Source organism: Canis lupus, chromosome 15, assembly GCF_003254725.2.
Source record: "Canis lupus dingo isolate Sandy chromosome 15, ASM325472v2, whole genome shotgun sequence".
Classification (NCBI taxonomy): Eukaryota; Metazoa; Chordata; class Mammalia; order Carnivora; family Canidae; genus Canis; species Canis lupus.
The window spans coordinates 12,477,494-12,503,343 of NC_064257.1; the positions used below are offsets into that span (position 1 = coordinate 12,477,494).

Below are 25,850 nucleotides of genomic sequence, written 5' to 3' on the forward strand. Positions count from 1 at the left end.
TTGAAACATCTTACCTATGATATGAAAAGTAGTTTTGCTGCTTCTTTTAATTAGTAGTTCAGTTTTCATGAGATTACTTGGGAGAATGGAAGAAACTGCAGAGAGACAAAGTCTAGTGCCTGGGCAATGAAAGCAGCCAATAGTGACAGTTTGGGTTTAATTTGTATATATGTATATATAATTCCCAGTTTTAGTTCTCTGTACTCCCTTCACCTCATTGCCTCCTTAAGTTATTGATAACATTGGGGCAAACAAATCTGGGTCCTTTTTTCCGATCATTGCTCATCCAGGTTTCTGTGGAGTGAGTGGTGTCTCACAATTGTGCTACAGTTGGTGGTGATTTTCCTTGTAATACAGACTTTTAAGAACTTTTAAATAAAAAACACTTGAAACTTACAGAAAAAATAAAACTGAATACTGTGATCCTTACACCCCTGATTTAACAAATGCTACATTTTACATGTTTGCTGCAGATTTTGTTTTTAAGAAGTAAAATGGTATGGATATAGTTAAGGCTCCTTTGTGTACCCTCCTGACCCCAGTTTTTCTCCTTCCCTTCCTAGACGGAAGGTAATCAATATCCTGAAGTTACAGTTTATTATTTTCATTCTGGTTTTGTACTTTTATTTGTGTGTGTGTGTTTTTTTTTTTTTTTTAAAGATTTTATTTATTCCTGAGAGACACAGAGAGGCAGAGACACAGGCAGAGGGAGAAGCAGGCTCCATGCAGGGAGCCCCATGTGGGACTTGATCCTCGGTCCCCACCACACCCTGGGCTGAAGGCGACACTAAACCGCTGAGCCACCCGGGCTGCCCTATTTGTGTATGTCTATGTGCTACTTATACTATTGTCTTGTTTTAAAACTTTACACAACTGGTATTTATGTATCTTTTTGCATACCTGCTTTTTCCAGTTCAGTTTTTGAAATTTGTGTTGATTCTTGCAGATCAAGTTCATTTCCTTAATTGCTATAAAATACTATTTATTTTTGTAATAGTGATTAAATTTTATTTTATTGATAGACTTTTAGATGCCAGTGAAATTCTTTGGGCTACCTTTGTTTACCTTAGTGTTTGCGGGGGTCCTGTTGGTGTTAATTGTCTAGTATTCTGTATGACTTGAATGTCCTATTGATTATGTACATTAAAACCGGTGTGTAATTAATACAAGTTAAGAATCTAACTCTGTTTTATGTATAAACACAGTCTTTTTGCTTTTAAGGTGGTAAAACTCAGTGAATTTTCTAAGAATACAATTGCAATGTAAATTGAGGAAAGAGTAAACTTCGTTTTGTTTGATACTCTGCTAAGAGTTTACTTTTTTGGAAAATCATGACACCAGTGGCAGTACTGCTTGTGTTTGAGTTGCCAGTATGGGCATGTGCCATTCTGCTTTAGAACCTCTCCGTTTTACTTAGATTCTGTATACAGGTGCAAATACTGTATCCTCTAGCTTAGTCCTGCCTGAGCATTTACATATAGAAATAGACCTTTTATTATAAATTATTTCTGTTTTTTTTTCAAGTTAGGGCATTGGTTTATTTTTTTGTCACGTGTATAGGTAAATTTCAAACCGTCTGTTGTAAAGTAGGGTGTTTTGGGTCTTCTAGAATATGGACCCAGTGCTCCAGGCACAAGATTTAGGAATTGAACTACTGAGGCTCCGGCGATTGTGTTAGCTTCATAGGGCTATAATAACCAATTTCCAGAAACTTGATGTCTTAAGACAACAGAAATTCATTCCCTCACATTTCTGGAGAACAGAAGTCCAAAGTAGAAGTTCAGCAGGGCAACATTCTTTCAGAAGGCTCTAGATGGGGAGTGGGACTGGGATCCTTCTTGGTTCTTCCAGTTTCTGATGGCGGTAGGTATTTCCTGCCTTGTGGCTGTATTAACGCCAACCTCTAATCCAAGAGGTTTCATATTCTGTGAATAGCAGTTTATATCCTTTGCCTTTAGGAATTCCAGAGGTGTTTTTTTTTTTCTTTCTTGTTGAATATATCAATATATCTTGGATAGTAACCTATCCAAGATTACTATATTACATTATATATAATGTAAATTTCAACAATCCAGTTGAACCTTATTTTTTCACTTTGTTTTTGCAGTCTTTAGCAAATACCTTTTTCTTTTCTTTCTTTCTCACTGGTAAGCAAAGAATGCTGTTGATTTTTTTTTTTTTTTAGGTTAACTCTTTATAGAACTGCATATTCAGCAAGTGCACAAATTCTGAGTGTGTAATCACCACCCAGATCAATAATTAGAAAGAATATCATCAGCACCCCAGATTGGGCTCTTGTGCTCCATTCCTTTCAGCCACCCCTCCTGCCCCCTCCTCTCCCAAAGGTAATCACTGGTATAACTTCTATCACACCATATTCTGAACTTGTGAAATCTGTCTGTCTCTCCACAGAATGAACTTTTTAATACCTAATTTCCTTGTGAGAATTCATCCCTGTCATTTTGTAAGACAATAAGCCTTTTATCATTCCATTGGTTTTTTTCTCCCCAGCTTTATTGAGCTATAATTGACACATAACGTTGTATAAATTTGAGGTGTGCAACATGCTGATATATTTATAAATTACAGAATGATTATCTGGGTAGTATTAGCTACCATCTGCATCCTGTCACATAGTTATCATTTCTTTTTTGTGGTGTGGACACTTAAGATCTATTCTCTTAGCAAAATCAAGTATTTAAGACTGTATTAGCTATAATCACCATGTTGTACATCAGATCCCCAGACTTATCAATCTTATAACTAGAAGTTTGTATCCTTTGACTAATATCTCCTAATTTCCCCTTCTATTCCCCCATCCCTGGTAACCACCCCTCTACTCTGTTTCTCTGAGTTTGTCTTTTTTAAATTCAATGTATAAGTGATATCATACAGTATTTGACTTTCTCTGATGGGCCCTTGGAGCCCATCCAGATTGCCTCAAATCAAAGGATTTCCTACTTTCTTATGGCTAAAAAATTATATATGTAATCTCACATCTATGTTCATGGACATTTGGACACTTAGGTTGTTTTCCATATCTTGGTTATTGTGAGTAATCCTGCAATGAACATCAGAGTACAAGACATCTCTATGAGATCCTGTTTTCAATTCCTTTGGATATATACACAGAAGTGGGATTGCTGGATTGTATGGTAGTTCAGTTTTTATTTTATTTTATTTTTTAAAGATTTTATTTATTCATGAGAGACACAGAGAGAGAGAGGTAGTGACACAGGCAGAGGGAAAAGCAGGCTCCATGCAGGGAGCCCCACGTAGGACTCGATCCTGGGTCTCCGGGATCACACCCTGAGCCGAAGGCAGACACTCAACCCCTGAGCCACCTGAGCGTCCCTGTAGTTCAATTCTTAATTTTTTGAGGAGCTTCTATACTGCTTTTCACAGTTGCTGTACTCAGTTTACATTCCCATCAGTAGTGCAGTAGGATTCCCTTTCCTCAACCCCCTTGCCAACACTTAGTATTTATTGTCTTTTTTGATAATAGCCATCATGGCAGGTGTGAGGTGTGGTTTTGGTTTGCGTTTCCCTGATGATCAATGATGTTGACCACCTTTTCATGTACCTCTTAGCCATCTGTGTGTCTTTCTTGGAAAACTGACTATTCATTTTCTCTGTGTCCATTCTACTGTTTTTTTTTTTTTTGTTTTTTTTTTTTTGTTTTTAAGATTTTAGTTATTTATTCATGAGAGACCCAGAGAGAGAGAGAGAGAGGGGCAGCGACATAGGCAGAGGGAGAAGCAGGCTCCGTACAGGGAGCCCAATGTGGGACTCGATCCCAGGATCCCAGGATCACAACGGGAGCCAAAGGCAGACACTCAACTGCTGAGCCACCCAGGCGTCCCTCCATTCTACTGTTGATGGACATTTTCACTATTCCCAGTATTAGGATATTACAAATCGTATTCTTATAAATATTCTTGTATTTCTTTTTGCACATGTTGAATTCCGCACATTGCGGAAATCTCCCATTAGTCCTGGTCATTATTTAGATTATCTATGTGGAAAATTATGTTGTTTACAGATAAAGACAGTTTGACTTTTCTTGTACAATTTTTTTTTCTTTCTTTTGTTTTATGTCCTTGACTAGACTCTCGTATAAAATTGAATGGTGGAAATAATAGTAAATATACTTGTCTCTTTATTTTTATTTTAAGTTGTGCTTCTGAAGTTTTGCCAGTAAGTATTAGGTTGAGTCTTATGAAATTGCTGACAATGGACTATATTTTTACTTTAAAAAAAAAAAAGCCATGGAGATTTCCTATAGTTTAGCCTAATATAATATTAGCCCTAGGATTTTCATTTATTAAAATAAGAAAGTTCCCTTCTATTCCTCATTTTGAAAACATCCTGAGCATTGAATTATATTGAATGCTTTTTCCTGATCTGTTGTGATTATAGTATAATATTGTTCCCATAGCCTATAAAGGGATACATTTTGTGATGTTGCACTCTTTCCATTTCTATGGTAAATTCTTGTTGTTAGCATATATTATTTTTCCTATATTTGAATTGGCTAATTTTTTCTTTAGGATCTTTCTTTTGGATTCATAGGTGAGATTTTACTGGATGAGTCAAATACTTATTTCACTTAGATTTCAGTTTTTTATTCTTAAAACATTTACTTTAAAATATCTTAGACATATAAAAAGTTATAAAGAGCAACATAATGCATACCCATGTGCCTCCATACCAGCTTAAGAAGTAAAATATTACAGATAAGGTGAAGCTTCCTATATATCTCTCTAATAGAATCCCTTCTTCCCCTTAGCTACTCACTCTTCTGAATTTTATCATTCCTCTGCATTTCTCAGTATTTTTCTCATATTAATGTCTGTCTTTAAGGCATTTATTTGATTTACTTCCAAGTGCTGCTTAACTGGCATCCCAAAAGGATTGGCAAAATTGTTTTAAAATTATTTGGTTCTAAATATTTTATCTTTTTTTTTTAAAGATTATATTTATTCATGAGAGACACACACAGAGAGGCAGAGACACAGGCAGAAGGAGAAGCAGGCTCCATGCAGGGAGCCTGACGTGGGACTCGATCCTGGGTCTCCAGGATCACACCCTAGGCTGCAGGTGGTGCCAAACTGCTGCACCATCGGGGCTGCCCTATTTTATCATTTTTATTGTGATTTTCTGCTTTAGCTTATGAGCTATTTAGGAATTTGTTTCAGTTTCAAGATGCACAGGATTTATATATGTATATGTACTCAAGTCCCCTGTCATACTCACCTACACGTATACATACAGACTATCTTTTATTGTCATATTTTAATTTAATTGCATTGGGGTATTGAATGACATCTGCATGATATTATTTTTGTTGAGATTTCTTTTGTCTCCTAATACTTATACAGTTATTGTGAATGTTTTTTATTTACTTGAAAATAATATGTAACTTCATTTGTTGGATGTAGGGCTCTCTGGCCATTATCAGATGGAGTTTATTTTCTCCAAATTATTTATTTATTTATTTATTTATTTATTTATTTATTTATTTATTTATTTACTTACTTACTTACTTACTTACTTACTTACTTACTTATTTGAAGATTTTATTTATTTATTCATGAGAGACACACAGAGAGAAAGAGAGGTAGAGGGAGAAGCAGGCTCCATGCAGGGTGCCCGATGTGAGTGAGACTCGATCCCGGGACTCCAGGATCACGCCCCAGGCCGAAGGCAGGCGCTAAACTGCTGAGCCACCCAGGGATCCCCCCAAATTATCTTTAATCCCATATTAATTTATTTTGTCTGCCTGATCTTCCAGGTTGTAATGGAGATATATTAAAATCTTCAGTATGCTTATGTATTTCACTGTATACTTGATGTCGTCTAGTGCACTGTGATCTGTACAACCGTGGATTCATTTCTACCTACTCTGTTTTGCATTGGGTGTGTACCATCTATTTGAGAATTTGTGGGTTTCTCCAGTTCTGGGTAAATTCTTAGCTTCCATATCTTTGACTTTTATTTTTTTCTCCTGTTTTCTCCTTTCCTCTGACATATATTGGAACTTGTATCTATTCTCCATGTGCTTTTTTTTTTTTTGGTGTAATTTTTATTTTTATACTTGTTCTGGGAGAATTCTTCAGAATTATATTCTTAGGAAGTTATCAAGTTAAATTTTAAAAATCTCCTGTATTGAGGTGCACCTGCCTGGGTGGCTCAGTTGGTTAAGTGTCCAACTCCTGATTTTGGCTCCGATCATGATCTCAGGGTCAAGAGATCCAGCCCCTTGCGGGGCTCTGTGCTGAGCATGGAGCCTGCTTGAGATTCTCTCTCTGCTCCTCCTCCTGCTCATGCATGTGTGTGTGCACTTACACACTCTCTCTCTCAGAACCCTTCCCCCAGAGGTGCCTGGGTGGCTCAGTTGCTTTAGTGTCTGCCTTCTGCCCAGGTCATGATCCCAGGGTCTTTGGGTCAAGCCTCATGTTAGTCGAGCCCCATGATGGATGAGCCCCACGTCGGACTCCCTGGTCAGTGTGGAGCCTGCTTCTCCCTCTCTCTTTATTCCTCCCCGCTGCTCACTCTCTCCTACTCCCTCTCTCAAATAAATAAAATCCTTAAAAGAAAATTTTAAAAAAGCAAAGTCCCCAAACTCCTGTATTGAGATTTTTAACTTCATGGACGACATATTCAAGAATTCTCATATAACCTGTCTTTATGTTTATACATTTATTAATTTTTTAATTAATCTCTGTTTTAAGTAATGTGGGGCTCAAACTCACTACCTCGAGATCAAAAGTTGCATGCTCTACTGATTGAGACAGCCAGCCACTCCCTAGTCTCTCTTTTTAAATATCTGGCAAATATCTTCCTTCTCTGTGTTAATTTTATAGTTTTTGGGTTTTTTATGGAATTTTCCCCCTTCTCAGATGAAATATCCTAAACACTTACTTTAAAATTGTTTTCGGGGCAGCCCCGGTGGCGCAGAGGTTTGGCACCGTCTGCAGCCCGGGGTTTGATCCTGGGGACCCTGGATCGAGTCCCACGTCAGGCTCCCTGTGTGGAGTCTGCTTCTCCCTCTGCCTGTGCCTCTGCCCCTCTCTCTCTCTGTGTCTCTATGAATGGATAAATAAAATCTTTAAAAATAAAATAAAATAAAATAAAATAAAATTGTTTTCAGATTGTGCAAATTACTTTAATTTTCATTTGAAGTGAATTTATCACTGGCTTGTCAATTCTGTTGGTTTTCTTAGCTCTTGGGATTACACCGAATTATAGGCCAGTTTTGTGAGAATTGATATCTTAATAGTATTGAGTCTTTCAGTCTACGATCCTGGTATATTTTTTACATTGTCAGGACCTTCAGTTTCTTTCAGAAGTGTTCATTGTTGTCAGTAGGCATGCCTCACACATATTTTGTTAAATTTATATGTAAGTACGCATACTTCAGGTTTTAATGCTATTGCAAATGGTACTTTTAAAAAAAATCATTTTTTTTATTTTTATTTTTTTTTAATTTTTTTTAATTTTATTTATTTATGATAGTCACATAGAGAGAGAGAGAGAGGCAGAGACATAGGCAGAGGGAGAAGCAGGCTCCATGCACCGGGAGCCTGACGTGGGATTCGATCCCGGGTCTCCAGGATCGCGCCCTGGGCCAAAGGCAGGCGCCAAACCGCTGCACCACCCAGGGATCCCCAAATTCATTTTTTTTAAAATAAAAAAAATTCATATAAGTGTTCTGACATAAAGAAATAACATTGATTTTTGCATATTGAATTTATATCCTATGACATCAGATTCTTTATTTCTAGTAGCATATTTGTAGATTATAGACTACAGTTAGGTTGTCTACAAATAAGCAGTTTTACTTCTTTTCAATTTGTATACCTTTTATTTCTTTTATTTTTTATTTTTAAAAAGATTTTATTTATTTGTCAGACAGAGAGTGCAAGCAGGGCAAGCTGCAGGCAAAGGGAGAAGCAGACTCCTGGCTGAGCAAGTAGCCTGGTGTGGGACTCAATCCCAGGACGCTGGGATTGTGACGTGAAGCAAAGGCTGATGCTTAATCAACTGAGCCACCTAGGCGCTGTATTTCTTTTATTTTTAAAATTTCTTTTGCTTGTCCTTTTTCACTGGCCAGGACCTATATAGTACATTGTTGAATACAAGTGTTGAGCATGGACATACTGACCTTTTTGCTGATATTGGGGAAGCATCCAGTCTTTCAACATCAGTATGACATCAAATTCAGGCTTTTTCATAGATATTCTTTATCAGTTGAGGAAATTTCCTTCAGGCCTCAGTTTTCTAGAGCTTTTATCGTGAATGGAGCTTACAGGTGTCAAATGCCTTTTCTGAAGAAAAAGAATTGCAGGGAATTTCTAAGATTTAATGCTATAGTATACTTTTTAGAAGTGATTTAATTATATCTGACACATTTTTATATGTTGTCTTTTCATTTTCATGCAGTTCAAAGTATTTTTAATTTGTCTTGTAATTTCTATTCTTGTGATTTAGAAATCTATTGTCTAATTTCTAAATATTTAGATTTTTTCTAGATATTTTCCTGTTTTTTAATTTTTAATTTTTTTTCCTGTTTTTTTTTTTTTTTTAGATTTTCCTATTGTTTATTCTAGTTTGGTTTAATGGGATTAGAAAATAGGGATCCCTGGGTGGCGCAGCGGTTTGGCGCCTGCCTTTGGCCCAGGGCGCGATCCTGGAGACCCGGGATCGAATCCCACGTCGGGCTCCCGGTGCATGGAGCCTGCTTCTCCCTCTGCCTGTGTGTGTCTCTGCCTCTCTCTCTCTCACTGTGTGCCTATCATAAATAAATTTAAAAAAATTATTAAAAAAAAAAGAAAATATACTCTGCATGACTTCAGTCTGTTTGTTTATTAGACTTATATGGCTCATAATATCATCTCTATTCATGAATGTTTTCATGTGCACTTGAAAAAAATGTATATCTTTTTGCTCTTGGATGGCGTTATTACATAAATGTCAATTAGGTCAAATTACTTGAATGTCGTTCACATTTTTTATACTCTTAATGATCTTTTGACTGCTTATTTTATCAGTTACTGAAAAATCAGTTACAGTTATATACTGTAATTTTTTGCTTCGTTTACTTTGATACTGTATTATTAAAGCTATACATTTAATTTTGTTATAGCTTCCTGATAAATCAAATTTTTAATCAATATGAAATATTTCACTTTAACCTTGGTAATCTTTCTCTTAAGTCTATATCATATTAAGACAGTCATCCAGCTTTCTTATGATTAATGAATGCATGATATACCTTTTACTATCATTTTGCTTTTATCTTAAATCTTTATTTTTTAAAAGATGAAGATATAATTCAAGTTAAAAAATATACCCATTTAGGGACACCTGGGTGGCTCAACAGTTGAGTGTCTGCCTTTCACTCAGGGTTTGATCCCAGGAGTCCCGGAGTCCTGGGATTGAGTTCCACATTGGGCTCCCTGCATGGAGCCTCCTTCTCCCTCTGCCTGTGTCTCTACTTTCTCTCTGTGTCTCTCACGAATAAATAAATAAAGTCTTAAAAAAACATTTAAAGTGTACAATTCAGTGAATGTTAATATATTCACTGAAAAATTGTAAAACAATCAATTCCAGAGCATTTTCATCACCCTATAAAGAAATCCCATACCTATTAGCTGCCATTCCTCATTTTCCCTCTTCCTCAAGACCCTGGCTACCGCTAATTGAATTTCTAACTCTATAGGTTTGCCTATTGGGGACATTTATATAAATGGAATCATAAGGTATGTAGCCTTTTGTGTCTGGCTGCTTTCACTTAGCATGCTTGTAAGGTTCATTCATGTAGCATCTGTCAGTGCTTTATTCCTTTTTATGGTCAGATAATATTCCATTGGATATACCACATTTTGCTAATCTATTCTTCAGTTGATGGACATTTGGATTGTGTCTACTTTTTGGCTCTTATATAATGCTGCTATACTCTTGTATATATTTTTGGGTTGTTATATGTTTTCAGCACTCTTGGGTATATACCTAGGAATTGCTGAATTTCATGGTAACTCTGTTTAGTTTTTTTGAGGAACTGCCAAACATTTTTCCACAGTGGTTGTGCCATTGATACATTTCCATCAGCAAAGTATAAGGGTTCCCATTTTTCGGCATGCTCCCCAACACTTGTTTTTGTCCATCTTTTAAATTATAGTCATTTTAGTGGATGTGAAGAGATATTTCAGTATGGTTTTGATTTATACTTCCCCAATGACTAGTGATATTGAACGTTTTTCGTGAGTTTATTGGTCATTTGTTTTATCTTCTTTGGAGAGATATCTATCTTTTTTGCTCCATGTATCTTGGAGCTCTGTTAAGTGCATATATGTTTTCTTGAAATCTATATCTTATATATGTGTTTTTAATTGCTGTGTCATTATAAAATGTCTGTTTTAGTTTCTAGTGCCCATTTTTGTTTTAATGTCTATTTTGTCTGATATTAGTATAACTATTGCAGCTCTCTTTTGGTTGCTGCTTGCATAGTTCATTTTTTCCGTTCTATTACTATCAACTCATTTGTGTTTTTGAATCTACAGTGTGTTTCTTATAGACAACATATAGCTGGCTTATAGTTTTTATCCGTTTTGCCAAGTTCTACCTTTGCTTGGAGTATTTGGTCAGTTTGCCTTTAATGTAATCACAGTTAAGGTAGGATTTGTCTCTTTCATTTTGCCATTTGTTTTCTGCATGTCATGTCTTTTTTTGTTGTTTCTATGTTTCTGCATTACTGCCTTTTGTGTTAACTGTTTTCTAGTATATCATTTTAATTCCTTTGTTTCTATTACTATGTTTTTTAGGTATTTTCTTAGTGGTTGTTCGGGGGGTTCACAATTACTATCTTAGTTTATAACAATCTGGTATGGATTAATACCAATTTAATTTGAATAGTACACAAAACTTTTGCTTCTATTTAGTTCCATTCTGTCCCTTAATGATTTTATTGTCATACAAATTATATCTTTATACAGATAAGCCTTATCAACACAGTTTAGTAATTGCTGCTTTATGTAATTTAATTTTAATTAAGGATGGAGCAATAAGAGAAAAAAATGCATACTGTCGTCATATTTATCTATGCAGTTCCCTTCCTTGTGTTCTTTTTTTTTTGTTCAGGTGGATATGAGTTGCTATCTAGTGTCCTTTCTACTGAAGGATTTTCTTTAGTATATCTTATGGGGAAATTGCGCTAATGATGAATTACCTGTTTTTGTTTTGCTAAGAATGTCTTAGTTTTCCATCCTTTTGGAAGGGAAATTTTTGTTGAAATTGAATTCTTATTTGATAGAATTGAAGTGCATTGTGCAAATATTCTGAAATTCCTTCGGCACTTTGAATAAGTCATCTCACTTCTTTATAGCTTCATGTTTCTGATGCAAAATCAGCTGTTAATCCTATTGAGGATTTTTGGTACCTGTTGAATCACTTCTCTTTGTTGCATTAAAAATTCTCTCTTCATCTTTGTCTTTTATGTGGTTTGGAATTCTCTGAGCTTGTTGGATGTATAGATTACTTTTCTTTATTTTTTATTTTTTAAATTTTTATTTATTTATGATAGTCATACAGAGAGAGAGAGAGAGAGAGAGAGAGGCAGAGACATAGGCAGAGGGAGAAGCAGGCTCCATGCACCGGGAGCCCGACGTGGGATTCGATCCCGGGTCTCCAGGATCACGCCCTGGGCCAAAGGCAGGCGCCAAACCGCTGCGCCACCCAGGGATCCCAGATTACTTTTCTTTAAATTATGGAAGTTTTTGTCCATTATTTTTTCAGATATTCTTTCTGGACATTTCTCCTCTCATTCTGGGGTTCCTGTCATTTCTATGTTGTGCTTAATAGTATTCCACAGATCTCTGAGATTCTGTTCATTGTTCTTTTTTCTTTTTTTTTTAAGATTTTATTTATCTATTCATGAGAAACAGAGAGGCAGAGATACAGGCAGAGGGAGAAGCAGGCTCTCTATGGGGAGCACGATATATGGGACTTGATCTTGGGACACCGGGATCACACCTGAGCCGAAGGCAAATACTCAACCACTGAGCCACCCTGATGTCCCTGTTCATTTTTCTTTATTTTTTCTTTCTGTTCCTTAGGCTGAATAATATTTTCAGGTTCACGTAGTCTTTCTTCTGCTAGCTTCTTTAGTGATTTTTTTTCATTTCTGTCATGTGCTTTTCAACTCTAGAATTTCTACTTTGTTCTTTAAAAAAATAATTTCTATTTATTTTTGATATTCCTTCTTTGATGAAACATTATTGCCATGTTGCCATACTTTACTTGAGATTTTTATTTATTTTTTATTTTTGTTTTTTGCTTTAGATTTTTAGACAAAGTTTCCTTTAGTTCTTTTTACATATTTATAATAGGTGATTTAAAGTCTCTGTTTAGGAGACTGGGCTTCCTCAGAGACAGTTTCTGTTGACTGCCTTTTCCCCTGTGTATGGGTGATACTCTTGTTTCTTTGCATGTAATATTTTTTTTTGTTGAAAATTGAACATTTTAAATAGTATAATATGGAACTCTGTAAATCAGACTCCCCCTCTTTCTCAGGGTTTGTTGTTTGCTATTGCTTTCTGTTTGTTTAGTTACTTTCCTGAGTTAATGTCTGTATTCTTTGTCACGGTTGGCCACCAAAGTCTGCTTGGTTAGCTTCATGGCTTGCTAATGACTAGATTTATATATCCTTAAATGTCTTGAACCAATAAGTCTCCCTGTCTTTGCTGAGGATCTTTGTATGATTGTTGAGGCATATTTTCTGTGCTCTGCAGGTAGTTTACAACTCTGTTTTAGCCTTCACTTCCAACTGTTTCAAAGCCTCGGGGTCAGCCAGAGAGATTAGGGTTTCATCAGGTCATTTCTGGGCACATGCACAACCTTGAACATGTGCATGATCTTCTAAACTGCTAAAATTATGTTATATAGCTTCTCAAGACAGCACCTCCCCCCCATACACTCATATACATGCATTTCCAGCTTTGCATTTTGATCAGGTTATGGTTTGCCTCAATTGTGATCACTGCCTCGGGCATCTGTTGTGTTAAACAATTGCTACTGATTGTTTTTGACAATTGCCTTCGGGAGAAAGGCTGTTTGTATGAGTGAACTCCAATTCAGATCAAATAAAGAGAATCCCTGTGAATGAGGGTTTCCAGGGAACTGTCAGACAGATCAAATAATGACAGTTCCACGGGGATGAGGCTTTTTGGGGAGCGTTAAACCTGTTCTGAACACTCCAGTGTCTGTGTGCTGGTTTTCATGGCTAGTATAATTCTAAGGATTTTGTATTTCAAGGCTAAAGAAGACCTGAGTAGAGGAGATTGGGAGTAGAATATGTTAGCATACCACAGTATCACTGTTTTAACTGCAAGTCAGCTATTTTTTTTCAAATAAATGCTCTTCAGTTTGTTGGAAATCTCTGGTTGTTTTCTATAGCTGTAAAAAGTTGATTTCACCAGTTGTTGGTAATGTTCTCTTTTGCTTTTATAGAGGGGCTGATTTTTGGAGGTATTTGATCCACCATTCTGAAAGTACTTTGCCATGTGCATCTTTATCTTTAAAGTGATTTTTTTTTGCATACAGCATATTGTTCTTGCTTTTTTTAAATCCAATCTGACAATCTCTCTTCCATTTAATTAGAATGCTTAGATTATTTGCATTCATGTAATTATCCATATGGTTGTTTAAGTCAACTGCTTTGCTTTTTATTTTCTGTTTGTTCAATCTGATTTTCTTTACCCACCCTCCCTTTCCTACTTTCTTTTTGGAAAGCTACTGGGTGTTCTTTTAAAGCATGGCAGAATTTGTAGAAATGTGGGTGAGAAAAACTCATGCTTTCTTGCGTATATATGTATGTGTGTGTGTGTGTGTGTGTGTGTGTGTGTATTTCAAAGATTTTATTTATTTATTCATGAGAGACACAGAGAGAGAGAGGCAGAGACATAGGCAGAGGGAGAAGCAGGCTCCCTGCTGGGAGCCTGATGTGGGACTTGATCCCAGGATCCCAGGATCACAACCTGAGCCAAAGGCAGATGCTCAACCACTGAGCCACCCAGTTGCCCTTTTGCATATATTGCACATTGGAAAGAGAGTCAGTAGTTTCCAGTTGAGTACTCTCAATTAGAGTAGCTGCACAACTCAGTAGAAATAGAATATGAGTAACAAGTTTGAACCAAGGATATAATTGTAAATTTTTTACCAGCTACATTAAAAAAGTGAAAATAAATAAATAAATTAGTTTTAATAATAATTTTACTTAAGTCAATATATTCAAAGTGTTAGTTATTAATGAGATATTTTATGCTGATTTTGTAATGAGTCTTCAAAATCTTTTGAACAAGTTCTCAAAATCTTCAAAATCTTGTATTTTACACTCATTGTCCATCTCAAATTTGGACTAGCCACAAGTGTAAGCATAAGTGGCTAGCACCTACCACATTGGGTAATATGGAGTTAGAGGGATTCTAACAGATTTGATTTTAATGAGGCAGAGTAGGAAATGAAGGTGATGGACAGCATGAGATTTGCTGAAGACCTTGATTTTAATAGATTTTAATAATCAGTGGGGAATATATTAGGACAGAGTGGAAAATTGATTCGGGGGAGAGGAAGTAAAAGTATCTGGCACAGAAAATAATCTTAACTGCTATGTACAAAGAGACATGAAGTCTTAGTCATTTATTCAGTGCAATAATTTGTGTTGATATGACAAATTATAATGATTTTCAGTCTAACAATAACTATAGCTAATATTGGTGGAATGTTCTGTTAGGCACTTTTCTAAGCACTTTTGAATGTATTGTATTGATTCATTTACTGTGTCGCTTTAAGTAAGTAGATCACCTATATTTCTTGGGGCTCTATTGTTGTCATATATAAAAAATATGAAGCTGTACTTGATAATCTCTAAGCTTCTTTTTAACACTGAAAGTCTGTGGCTTTGGATACACTGATGAGAATAAAATTTCTGTCCTTAGGGAATTACAACTGCAAGAGGTGAGATGTACCCACTTTATTAAAATGCATGGAGACAATAATTAGGCCTTAAGAGAACTACAAAATGTTATGAGAATTTAAAACGTTTTTACTTGAATATAGTAAATTCATAATAAATGTTTGAGTTAGATTGAATGAATAATGATATCTGATGAGTCAAGATAGGTTTTTTTTGTAGGAGATGTAGCTGATTGATGTAAGCCTTGAGAGGTGATAATTATAAATGAGGAGGAGATGAAATGGAATGGTAAGGAGTAGTCATCCTAATAATGGAAGAATGTAATGTGTGTGGTCAGAGGACAATACAAATATACTTTGATTGTATTATTGGGGAGGTGTTGAGTGCTACTACAATATGAGTATATTAGAATGAAATCTTAGCCTTTAAAATCCATGTAAGGGTGTGGTTGATTACTGACAATGAAATGTGGGCAGGGCCTGAGGAGACTGTGCCATGTAGTTTTTAGAAATGCCATATTTTATGTCTATACTTTCTGTCAATCATGTGGCTAAGTAAGTACAATTTCATATTTTAAAAATATTTCACTGGGCTAGAAACTTATAGTTCACTAGCTTTGGAAGTTTGTCATATTGCTTTTGATGAGAGTGTGCATGGGCTGCTGTTTAGGGTGGTACTTTCTATCACTATTTTTTTGTGTCTTTTAGGATAGTGCTTTGTTTCTGCTGAGTCTTAATCCTTTGTGATTAAATGATGCTGAATAAGTTTATGTCAGCATTCAGCGTAAAGTGGGTGCCTAAGGCAGACTTTAAAACTGTTAGTGTCTGTCCCAAGAGCCAGTACACAGAGCTTCAAATGTGGCACAAATAACCAAATGGAGAATCATAGATTTCTCAGAGGGATGGAAGTTATAAAGGCATTTCATTTAACTCTGTAAACACTTGAGTCTCTCTCTCTCCTTTTTTTATTTGTGCGTATTTTTATTAGCTTAGCAGACTAGTGTTTTAATGTAATGCCTTGTAAATTATTTTAGTAAGACAGTTCAGGGAATTCATAAAGCAGTTACATCTCTCTATCTAATTTCATTCAGGTAACTTGTCCAGGAGTGGTGCTGAAAGACAAGGAGGACATCTATCTTAGCATCTGTGTGTTTGGCCAATACAAAAAGACACAATGTGTCCCAGCCAATTTTCCACTGGTCTTCAATGCCAGAATGGTGTTTGAAAAGGTGAGTTCACGTATCAGATCAAATATTAACAAATAATCAGAATACTTCCAATTTTTAATAAAAGCCCAGAACACAAATTATTGTTGCTGACTGTATACTTTGATTTCATTCAGAAGGAGATTTGTAACTTAAACTCAGAAGCTTGAAAATAAATATGCATTCTATTATGCAGTGAATCAGTTGCCTCTTTTTCATGATGGATCAGACTATTTCCAAATTTTGCTAGTGGGCTTTATGTAAGATAGAGCATCTTGAGTATTAAATAATTTTTATAAAAAAAAAGATATTAATAGGTAAAAATAGGTTTTATATTTTTATTTATGGCTATCTCGTGTACTTTCTTGAGTTTCTTTTCTATTTTTCCCCTAAAACTACTGCTTTTAGTTTATTACCAGTCATATTCTTCACTTTTTTTGTTTCATTCTTTCCTTCTCTACTTCCCTCCTTCCTTCCCTAACCTCCTATTCCTCTTTCCTTTCCTTTCCTTTCCTTTCCTTTCCTTTCCTTTCCTTTCCTTTCCTTTCCTTTCCTTCCTTCCTTCCCTTCCCTTCCCTTCCCTTCCCTTCCCTTCCCTTCCCTTCCCTTCCCTTCCCTTCCCTTCCCTTCCCTTCCCTTCCCTTCCCTTCCCTTCCCTTCCCTCCCTTTCCTTTCCCTCCCTCCCTCCCTCCCTCCCTTTCCTTTCCTTTTCCTTCCTTCCTTCCTTCCTTCCTTCCTTCCTTCCTTCCTTCCTTCCTTCCTTCCTTCCTTCCTTCCTTCCTTCCTTCCCCATTTTTTCTGCAAGTAATTACCCATGTCCTGCCCTGTACCATGCACTGTTTGAGGCACTGGGTAAACAAGACAAATAGCCTCCTTTCTTGGAGCTTTCACTGTAATGGGAGAAACAGACACTAATCAAGTAAACATGAGAATAATATAATTTTAGGTAGTGATAAATGTCATGAAAAGAATAAAGGGAGGACAGGGGATGGAGAGGGTCTGAGTGACTATTTTAAAGGGTGTTCAGAGATGGCAGTAACATTTAAGCTGAGCCTGAATTATGAGACAGTTACCAGTTATTCGAAGGTCTGGAGGAAAAGCATTCTTTTTTTTTTTTTTTTTTTAGAATTTTTTTTTAAGACTTTATTTATTCATGAATGAGAGACACAGACAGAGAGAGAGAGAGAGAGGCAGAGACACAGGCAGAGAGAGAAGCAGGCTCCATGCAGGGAGCCTGACATAGGACTCGATCCAGGGTCTCCAGGATTACAACCTGGGCCGAAGGCGGCGCTAAACTGCTGAGCCACCTGGGCTGCCCAGGAAAAGCATTCTAAGCCGAGGAATAGCAAATAGAAAGGCTTCTTGGTGGGAATAAGCTTGATGAGTTAGAGGCGCACCAAGAAGGCCAGTACGACCACGGAAACAAACAGCAGGAGGAACTGGAGATGAAGATGAAGCACTGGTGACGTTGGAGAGGGAGCCATAGTCAGCTGTAATGGGTGTTTAATTGTCAGACCCTCCATAGTGATCATGGGAAGCAGAGATGAAGTGACAGTCCTCAATAATGTCAGAAATTTCTTTGGGTGGGAAAGGAATATTATGGGAATGAGGGGAAAAACAAAGACTTTTTATGTGTCTGTTCCTTTCATTTCTTCTTTCCCACACTGCTTCCATCTACATTCTCCCACTATAGGTGTTCCCTGAAGCAGTAGACCCTGGAGATGTGGTTGCACAGCTTGAATGTAAGTTTTTAACTTTTCATTCCTGATTCTAGGACATTTTAGAATTATGCTTATTAATCTTGAGTTAGGTAAAATTTTAAAAAAGTTTGCTAAGAATTTTAAAGATCTCAATTGGAGACCTTTTAAACATTTTTAAAAACATTTTTCAGAATATACCTGGAAATAATGAAATATACATGTGCTGCAGAGAGGCTGGGAGTTTTTCCTTTTTCTGTGTTGGGTCTGTGGAAATCAAAAAGACTTATTTGAACCTTATATTGATTTAGATGATATGAATTGTTTTTGATGTAAAGATAGAGATTCATGTTAGGTGGGGCTTTGCCTTGCAAAGAAGCATATGTCTTTAACCTCAGTGTATTGAAAATTAATAGAGTAAATAATAGAAGATTTAAGGGATGATAGCTTAAAATATATATGATTTACATTTTGTATTGCATCTAATATGTTAATAAATTATTTGAAGTGACATTTTCAAGGCTGTGGATAATAAATTCCTCAAAGTACTAGAAATTAAGTATAAAGAGGTACAACTACTTTTGAGAGCAACAATGCAGAGGTATATACATATGTGGGAATAAGTTATTAAAGCTTCGAGTATGAAATGAAAAGCTCTCTTATTTATCCTTGTAATTAGAGAGGGATCTGAGATCACAGTTTGCTCTAACATTTAGAACTGTGGCTCAAAACACCAACAATATTGGGCATCATCAGTGCTACCTGCCCCCAGTACCCCACTGGGGCTCCATTATTGTAGGAACATGGGACCTGGCACCATGCTGGAATATGAGCATATGGGGAGAAATTGGGCCAGCTTACTATCTAATCTTCATGAATCTTACAGTTTAATGATTTTTCTCCAGAGAACTCTTTAATGGCCAGTGTCAATATCTTCTTTATTTATTTATTTTTTTATAGTTGTTCTAGCACTTGGTATCCTATCTTTCACTGTGGCAGATTAGCTAGGTGGCAATTTGGTGCCAGTGGGTAAATGCCTTTTTATTTTTATTTATTTATTTTTTTGTAAATGCCTTTTTAATATTCCTTCAACATCGTCAATATCTGGGAGATTGTGTTGTGTATTTTAGAAGGTATGAATTCTAATATCTAAATATCTAATATCTAGATATTGTTTATCTCATAGCTGAATGAGATAATTATTTCATCATTCTGAAATTCTTTTTTTTTTTTTTTTTTTTAATTTATTTATGATAGGCACACAGTGAGAGAGAGAGAGAGGCAGAGACACAGGCAGAGGGAGAAGCAGGCTCCATGCACCGGGAGCCCGATGTGGGATTCGATCCCGGGTCTCCAGGATCGCGCCCTGGGTCAAAGGCAGGCGCCAAACCGCTGCGCCACCCAGGGATCCCCATTCTGAAATTCTTTTGTTAGAAACATAATTTTTTTTTCTGTGTATTTTTTAAAAAGATTTATTTATTTATTTGAGAGAGAGAGAGAGCAAGAGAGCATGCAAGTGGGGGAAGGGACAGAGGGAGAGAATATCTAAGCAGACTCCTGCTGACCGTAGAGCCCCACATGGGGCTCATTCTTACCAACCATGAGATTAGGACCTGACCTGAAACCAAGAGTTGAATGTTTAACCAACTAAACCACCCAGGTGTCCCTTTATTCTATTTGATTGGAAATTTGGGGGCTGTAAGAAGAGTACTTAGTAGTTATTATTTGGAAACTTTCTTGCCTTAATTGATTCTGATTCAATTTTTCTTTTAGGTCTCTTCTTTTTGGTACCTTTCTCAAACTCATCTTTTTCTACTCTGTCTTTATTTATTACTATTCCACTGGCTTTACTTCTCTGGTCTCTTTTTATGTATTTATTTTCTACTTTCTTCTTATATTCTACTCTCCAAATATTTGGCTCATGTGTTCCTATCTTCTGATGACTTCCACATCAGCCTTTATTTCTAATCTCTCTTGTGAGCTGCAGCCCCCTTTTTCTTTTACTTTTCTTTTTCTTTTAGTTTTGCAGTCTTTCCCTGTCCACTAACCTTATTAATATGAAAAATTAAAAACATACTAAGAGTGGAGAGGATGGGGCAATGAAGCCCAACATATATATTGTCTAGCTTCAACAATTTTCAACATATTATCAATCTTTTCTTTTTTTCTGGATTTTACTTATTTATTCATGAGACACACACACACACACACACACACAGAGGCAGAGAGGCAGAGACACAGGCATAGAGGGAGAAGCAGGCTCCATGCAGGGAGCCTGATGTGGGACTCGATCCCAGGACTCCAGGATCACACCCTGGGCCAAAGGCAGGCGCTAAACCGTTGAGCCACCCAGGGATCACCCATATTATCAATCTTTAAGTAATTGTGGGACTCTTTAAAAGCAAATAATTTATATTATTTTACCACAAATACTCTGGCATGATCTCTGACTGATAAAGACTGAAATACACACACACACACACACACACACACACACACAACCACTATGCTGATATCATACAATAAAATTAATTTTTTAAAAAATATTTATTTATTTGAGAGAGAGAGGGACACTTGGGTGGCTCAGCGGTTGAGCGTCTGCTTTCAGCTCAGGTCGTGATCCCGGAGTCTCAGGATCGAGTCCCACATCAGGCCCCCTATGTGGAGCCTGCTTTTCCCTCTGTCTATGTCTCTGCCTCTCTCTGTGTGTCTAATGAATAAATAAATAAAATCTTTAAAAGAGAGAGAGAGAGAGAGTACAAGTGAAAGGGGCAGAGTGAGAGAGAAAGAGAGAATCTCAAGTGGACTTCATGCTGAGCAGGGAGCCTAAAACAGGGCTCAATCTCAGAACCCTGAGTCCATGACCTGAATTGAAAACAAGAGTCGGATGTTTAACTGACAGCACCATCCAGGCACTCCCAAAATTAATAATTTCTTAATAACATCAAATATGTAATCATTATGAAGATTTCCCTAGTTGTCACCAAAATGTCTTTTTATGGTTGGTTTGCTAAAATCAGAATCCAATCAAGGTGTGGTTCACACTTTGTGTATTGCTGTTTAGCTCTTAAACTTCTTTTTTTCTGTAGTAGTTTCCCTTTCTTTTTTTAAGTTTTTGTTTTTAAGTAATCTCCACCCCAATATGAGGCTTGAACCTCCAACCTCAAGATCAAGAAGTCACATGCTGGGATCCCTGGATGGCGCAGTGGTTTAGCGCCTGCCTTTGGCCCAGGGCGCGATCTTGGAGACCCGGGATCGGATCCCACGCCGGGCTCCCAGTGCATGGAGCCTGCTTCTCTCTCTGCCTCTCTCTGTCTCTCTCTCTCTGTGTGACTATCATAAATAAATAAAAAAATTAAAAAAAAAAAAAGAAGTCACATGCTCCACTGACTGAGCCAGACAGGCACCCCCTTTAATGCTGTGAATTTGCTAGAAAACCCAAGTCCTTTAGAATATTCTACAGGGGCACCTGAGGGCTTAGTTGGTAAAGCATCTGCCTTCAGCCCAGGTCATGATCTCAGGGTCATGGGATCAAGCCTTGTCTTGGGTCCCCTGCTCTGCAGGAAATCTGCTTCTCCTACCCCTCTCCCGCTTTCTAATGTCTATCAAATAAATAAAATCTTCAAAAAAATATCCTACAACTTGGATTTGACTGATTGCTTCCTTAAAGGGTAGTTTAAAAAAAAAAATAGGTGGTTTAGCTTGTTTATTACTGTATTATATAAACTGTTAATTAGATCTAGAGATTTGATCGGATTCAGGTTTATTTATTTATTTATTTTTGGGCAAGAATCCTTCACAGTTGATGCTGTGTACTTGTAAAATATCAAATGGCGTACGAGTCTGATTGTGTTAAGTTTGGTAATATTAAGATTGATGATTTGGCTCCAGGTAGCACCAGCCTGATTCCTCCATTGCAAAGTTCCTCATCAGTCTTTCCACCGAGTAGCTTTAGCATCCTTTGAGATCCATTTTTTCATTAGGGATTATAAAGTGTGGATTTTCTAATATTGTCACTTTCTATATGTATTAGTAGAATTCCTCTATAAAAAATTTTCTTTATTAGCAATTTGGTTACCCCAAAACACAATTCTTGTAGGAAAGGCAGAGTCATTCTTCTCTTCTTCCCTTATATTAATAGCTTTAGTGAGGTATAATTTACATATCATAAAATTCACCATTATAACTATAGTTAAATGATTTCTAAAAAATATATACAGTTGTGAACCATCATCACTATTCAATTTATGATACTGCCATTATCTGAAAAGTTTCCTGCTGCTTATCTGTAGTCATTCCTTATGCCCACTTCCAGTCCCTAGTAACCACTGGTCTATTTTCTCTCTTTCCTTGCCTTTTCTAGAAATTTCATGTAGATAGATTAATATGTAGTCTTTTGTGTCTGGCTTCTTTCACCACTTTTGAGGTCTATCCATGTTATTCTACGTTTTACTGGTTCATTCCTCTTTATTGACAAATTGGTACTCTATCATATGAAACTTTTTTCCCTTTCCAAAACTCTAAAACATTACTGAGTGAAATTAAAGATCAGCTAAAAAAATGAAATGACACATCATGTTCATATGTCAGAGATTTGATAGTTCATAAAGGCAGTTCTCCTAGAATCTTCTCTGCATTTAGTATTATTTCTATTTTATGGGCGTTTGGATGGACATTTGGATTATTTCTAGTTTTTGGCTAATTGCTATGAATATATGGATATAAGCTGGATTGTATGCAATGTATGTGTTTAACTTTTTTTTAAGATTTTATTTATTTGTTTGAGTGAGAGTGAGACAGTAAGAGAACATGAGTGGAGGGGAGTAGGCAAAGGGAGAAGGAGAAGCAGATTCTATGCTGAGCAGAGACTGACACAGGGCTCCATCCCAGGACCCTGGGATCATGACCTGAGTCGGAGGCAGATACTTAACTGATTGAGCCACCGAGACCCCTTGAAGAATCACTTTTTAATTTCAGTGATATTTCTCTGTTTTCATATTTTCAATTTTACTGATTTTTATTCTAATCTTTATTATTCTTTCTTCTACCTGCTTAGTGCATGCTTTGTTCTTCCTTTCCTAGTTTCTTGAATACAAGTTTAGATGATAGGTCTTAGATATATCTACTTTTATAAGCATTTAAAGCTAAAATTTCTTTCTACATACTGATTTTGCTGCATTTATTAAATTTTGATGTTATTTGTTTCCATTAATTTCAAGATATTGTCTAATTTTTATGTGTGTGTGGTTTCTTCTTTGCTCTTCGGTTTATTTTGAAATATGTTATTTCCAAATATTTTCACATTTCCTACATTTCTTTATGATATTGATTTCTAACTTAATTCTACTGTGGTAAGAGAACATACTTGATAGGATTTTAGTTCTTTTAAATTTACTGAGACATATTTCTATCCTTGATAATATTCCACTTGCCCTTGAATGTGCATTTTGCTGATGTTGGTTGAGATATTCTATATCTATCTATTTCTATTAGGTCAAGTTGGCTGATAATGTTTAAGTCTTCTATATTCTTGCTGATTTTATCTTTTGAGGGGTGAGGGAGGCCTGATTGTTTTATCAATTACAGAGAGAAGGGCATTTGAATGTCCAGCTATAATTATTGAATTTTCTGTTTCTCCTTTCATTTATTTCAGTTTTTGCTTCATATAATGTCCTGGTTATTGATTTCTTACCCCTCAGTTCCAAATTCAATCTTTTTGCCTGCTCTGTGGAAATTGATCTGGTTCCTTCAAATATTTTTTTTTTTCCTCAGCTGGCACTGAAGCTTCATGTAGTAGAGGGCCCCGGAGTAAAGTTACAGAGGGAAATGGTTGTGCTTCCTTAGTAGGCTCTTGCATTGAGCCTGGCTTTTTCCAACACAGACTCCTGTGGTGCTTGAGCCTTCCCTGGAGCTCAGGTACTGCAGTACAGAGTGGCTGTCCCTGTTTGTGTTGTGTATTGTTTGTAGTTTTGTACTGAAGTGCCTCTGGTGAAACACCTCTCTGTGAATAACCTTCCTGGCACCTTACATGGATGATTGCTAGCCAGTTCCTTAGGCAGATTTCTAGTAAGTGAGCAACTTTTCTCTTTCAAGAAGCAAAAGTTGTACCCTCTTGAATAAGTTCTGGATCTCAGCACTGGAGAAGAGAGCTAGAGGAAAACTCTTTCTTCTGTGCTCTGAGCCTCAGGAGTAATGGCTGTGGCTTTTGTCTGCTATTCCTATATTCTTTTAAGTTCTCTTTGTGTCTTTACAGCTAGACAGTCTTCCATTACTTTAACTCCCATTATAGTTAATAGTTCTTTATATTAAATTTTCCTTTTGTGATTTCTCTCTCCTGATTAAACCCATATTAATGTATTGTCTTGTTAAAGCTCTGTTTTAGTTGTTTAGACACTTATAATTGTTGTATACTCCTGAATCTTCACCTCATTTATGGGAGTCAAATTTCTGGTACAAAATTGGATCAGCTTCAGGCCTCATGTCTTCCCTATTCTTAGGAATAAGAAGTCTGTGATCCATAATTTTAATAAAGTTTTCAGATTTATTCTAATTACGGTTGGGGGAATACAATATGCTGTCCCTTAGTTTATACATGTTGTACTTAGGTTCAAGTGGTGCATGTGTCACCTTTCTAAAAACTACACAGGTCTCTGATAGAGGAGAAGGGAGGGGACACCTGTGGAGCTTTCTCGTAGTTGTCCCCACAGTGAGCCTCTATAGTACCAAACTAACCTTAAACACAGAGTGATGGTAGAAACAGCTCCTTTAAATAAAATTAAAAATTGAACCCAAAGAAGTAAGGCGGACTTTATGTCAATAAAAGCAAAGAGAAGAATTTCAAGTAAGGAAACATTGATATAATCATGGACTTCTCCAGAATTTCCACCTACCAGTGGTATTCTATTGAGATTGTGAATCACATGTATCATTTTCCATTGTGTAACATATATAAAACTCATATGTACTTTTTATCTAAAATCCAATATTATTTAAGATTATGTTATTTAAAAGCAAATTGAGCATGGTCCAATCTCAAGGAGATTCAAGGACCCCCTTAACTGGACAGTCTGGCAAATGGTCAGATCCTTAAGAACCTCAGTTAAGTTGCTTAGAACAGTCTTTGGCACATAATAAACACTTAAAATGTCCGTTGTTTATTATTATTGGCTATTAATGTCACTAGTGTTGTTACTGGGAAATTTACCAGTTCCATTTCACACCCTATCTGCACCTCTGAGGAATCTGCAGAGGTTTAGAATCACATGAGGTCTAGGGATATATATGATTTATAAATCATATTAAGTGCCAATGATATTAAAAGCCATAATAAGGCAATTTAAAAAAAAAGATTTTATTTATTCATAAGAGACACACAAAGAGAGAGAGAGGCAGAGACACAGGCAGAGGGAGAAGCAGGCTCCATGCAGGGAGCCTGACGTGGGACTCCATCCCAGGTCTTCAGGATCACACCTTGGGCCAAAGGCGTGCTAAACTGCTGAGCCACCCGGCTGTGCATGGCAATTTTATATTCATAGAGAAGGCATTCTCTTTAGGGAAACTATTTTAATTCTGGAATTACCAGAATAAACTTGGTGATGGCTAAACCTATACCCTGGGAACCATTTTTAGGCAAGAAACAATGAAAGTTTTCTACTTCATAGACTTCTTTATTGAAAGTGTGGATTCTTATCCTTTCTCAGTGAAGGTTTAGATTCTTTTCTACACACATACACACAGAGGATGCTGTTTGAAAAGCTCTCCCTAAAGATATCCATATTGCTTGCTCCCTCACTTCTTTCCAGTCGTTGCTGAAATTTATCCTCATAATAAGAGGCCTTTTCTCACTAAAGTATCTAAAATAACACCTTTTGGTCAATATCTCAATCTCTACCTATCCCATTTAGAGTTATTATATCTTAAACCCAGGATATTTTGAGTAAAACAGCATGCATTTAATAGTTTCACCAAGACAACA

General features: G+C 36.5%; 1 protein-coding gene across 3 annotated transcripts in view; it reads left to right on the forward strand.

The window, feature by feature from the left end:
* Positions 1 to 25,850, forward strand: part of SPATA6 (spermatogenesis associated 6) — a 144,034-nt gene that overhangs the window by 4,640 nt on the left and 113,544 nt on the right. For all 3 annotated transcript variants that reach the window (XM_025420157.3, XM_025420158.3, XM_049094130.1), the window contains exons 2-3: positions 16,065 to 16,202; positions 17,872 to 17,920. In XM_025420157.3, the coding sequence (XP_025275942.2) occupies positions 16,065 to 16,202; positions 17,872 to 17,920 (187 nt within the window). The remainder of the gene's footprint in view (positions 1 to 16,064; positions 16,203 to 17,871; positions 17,921 to 25,850) is intronic.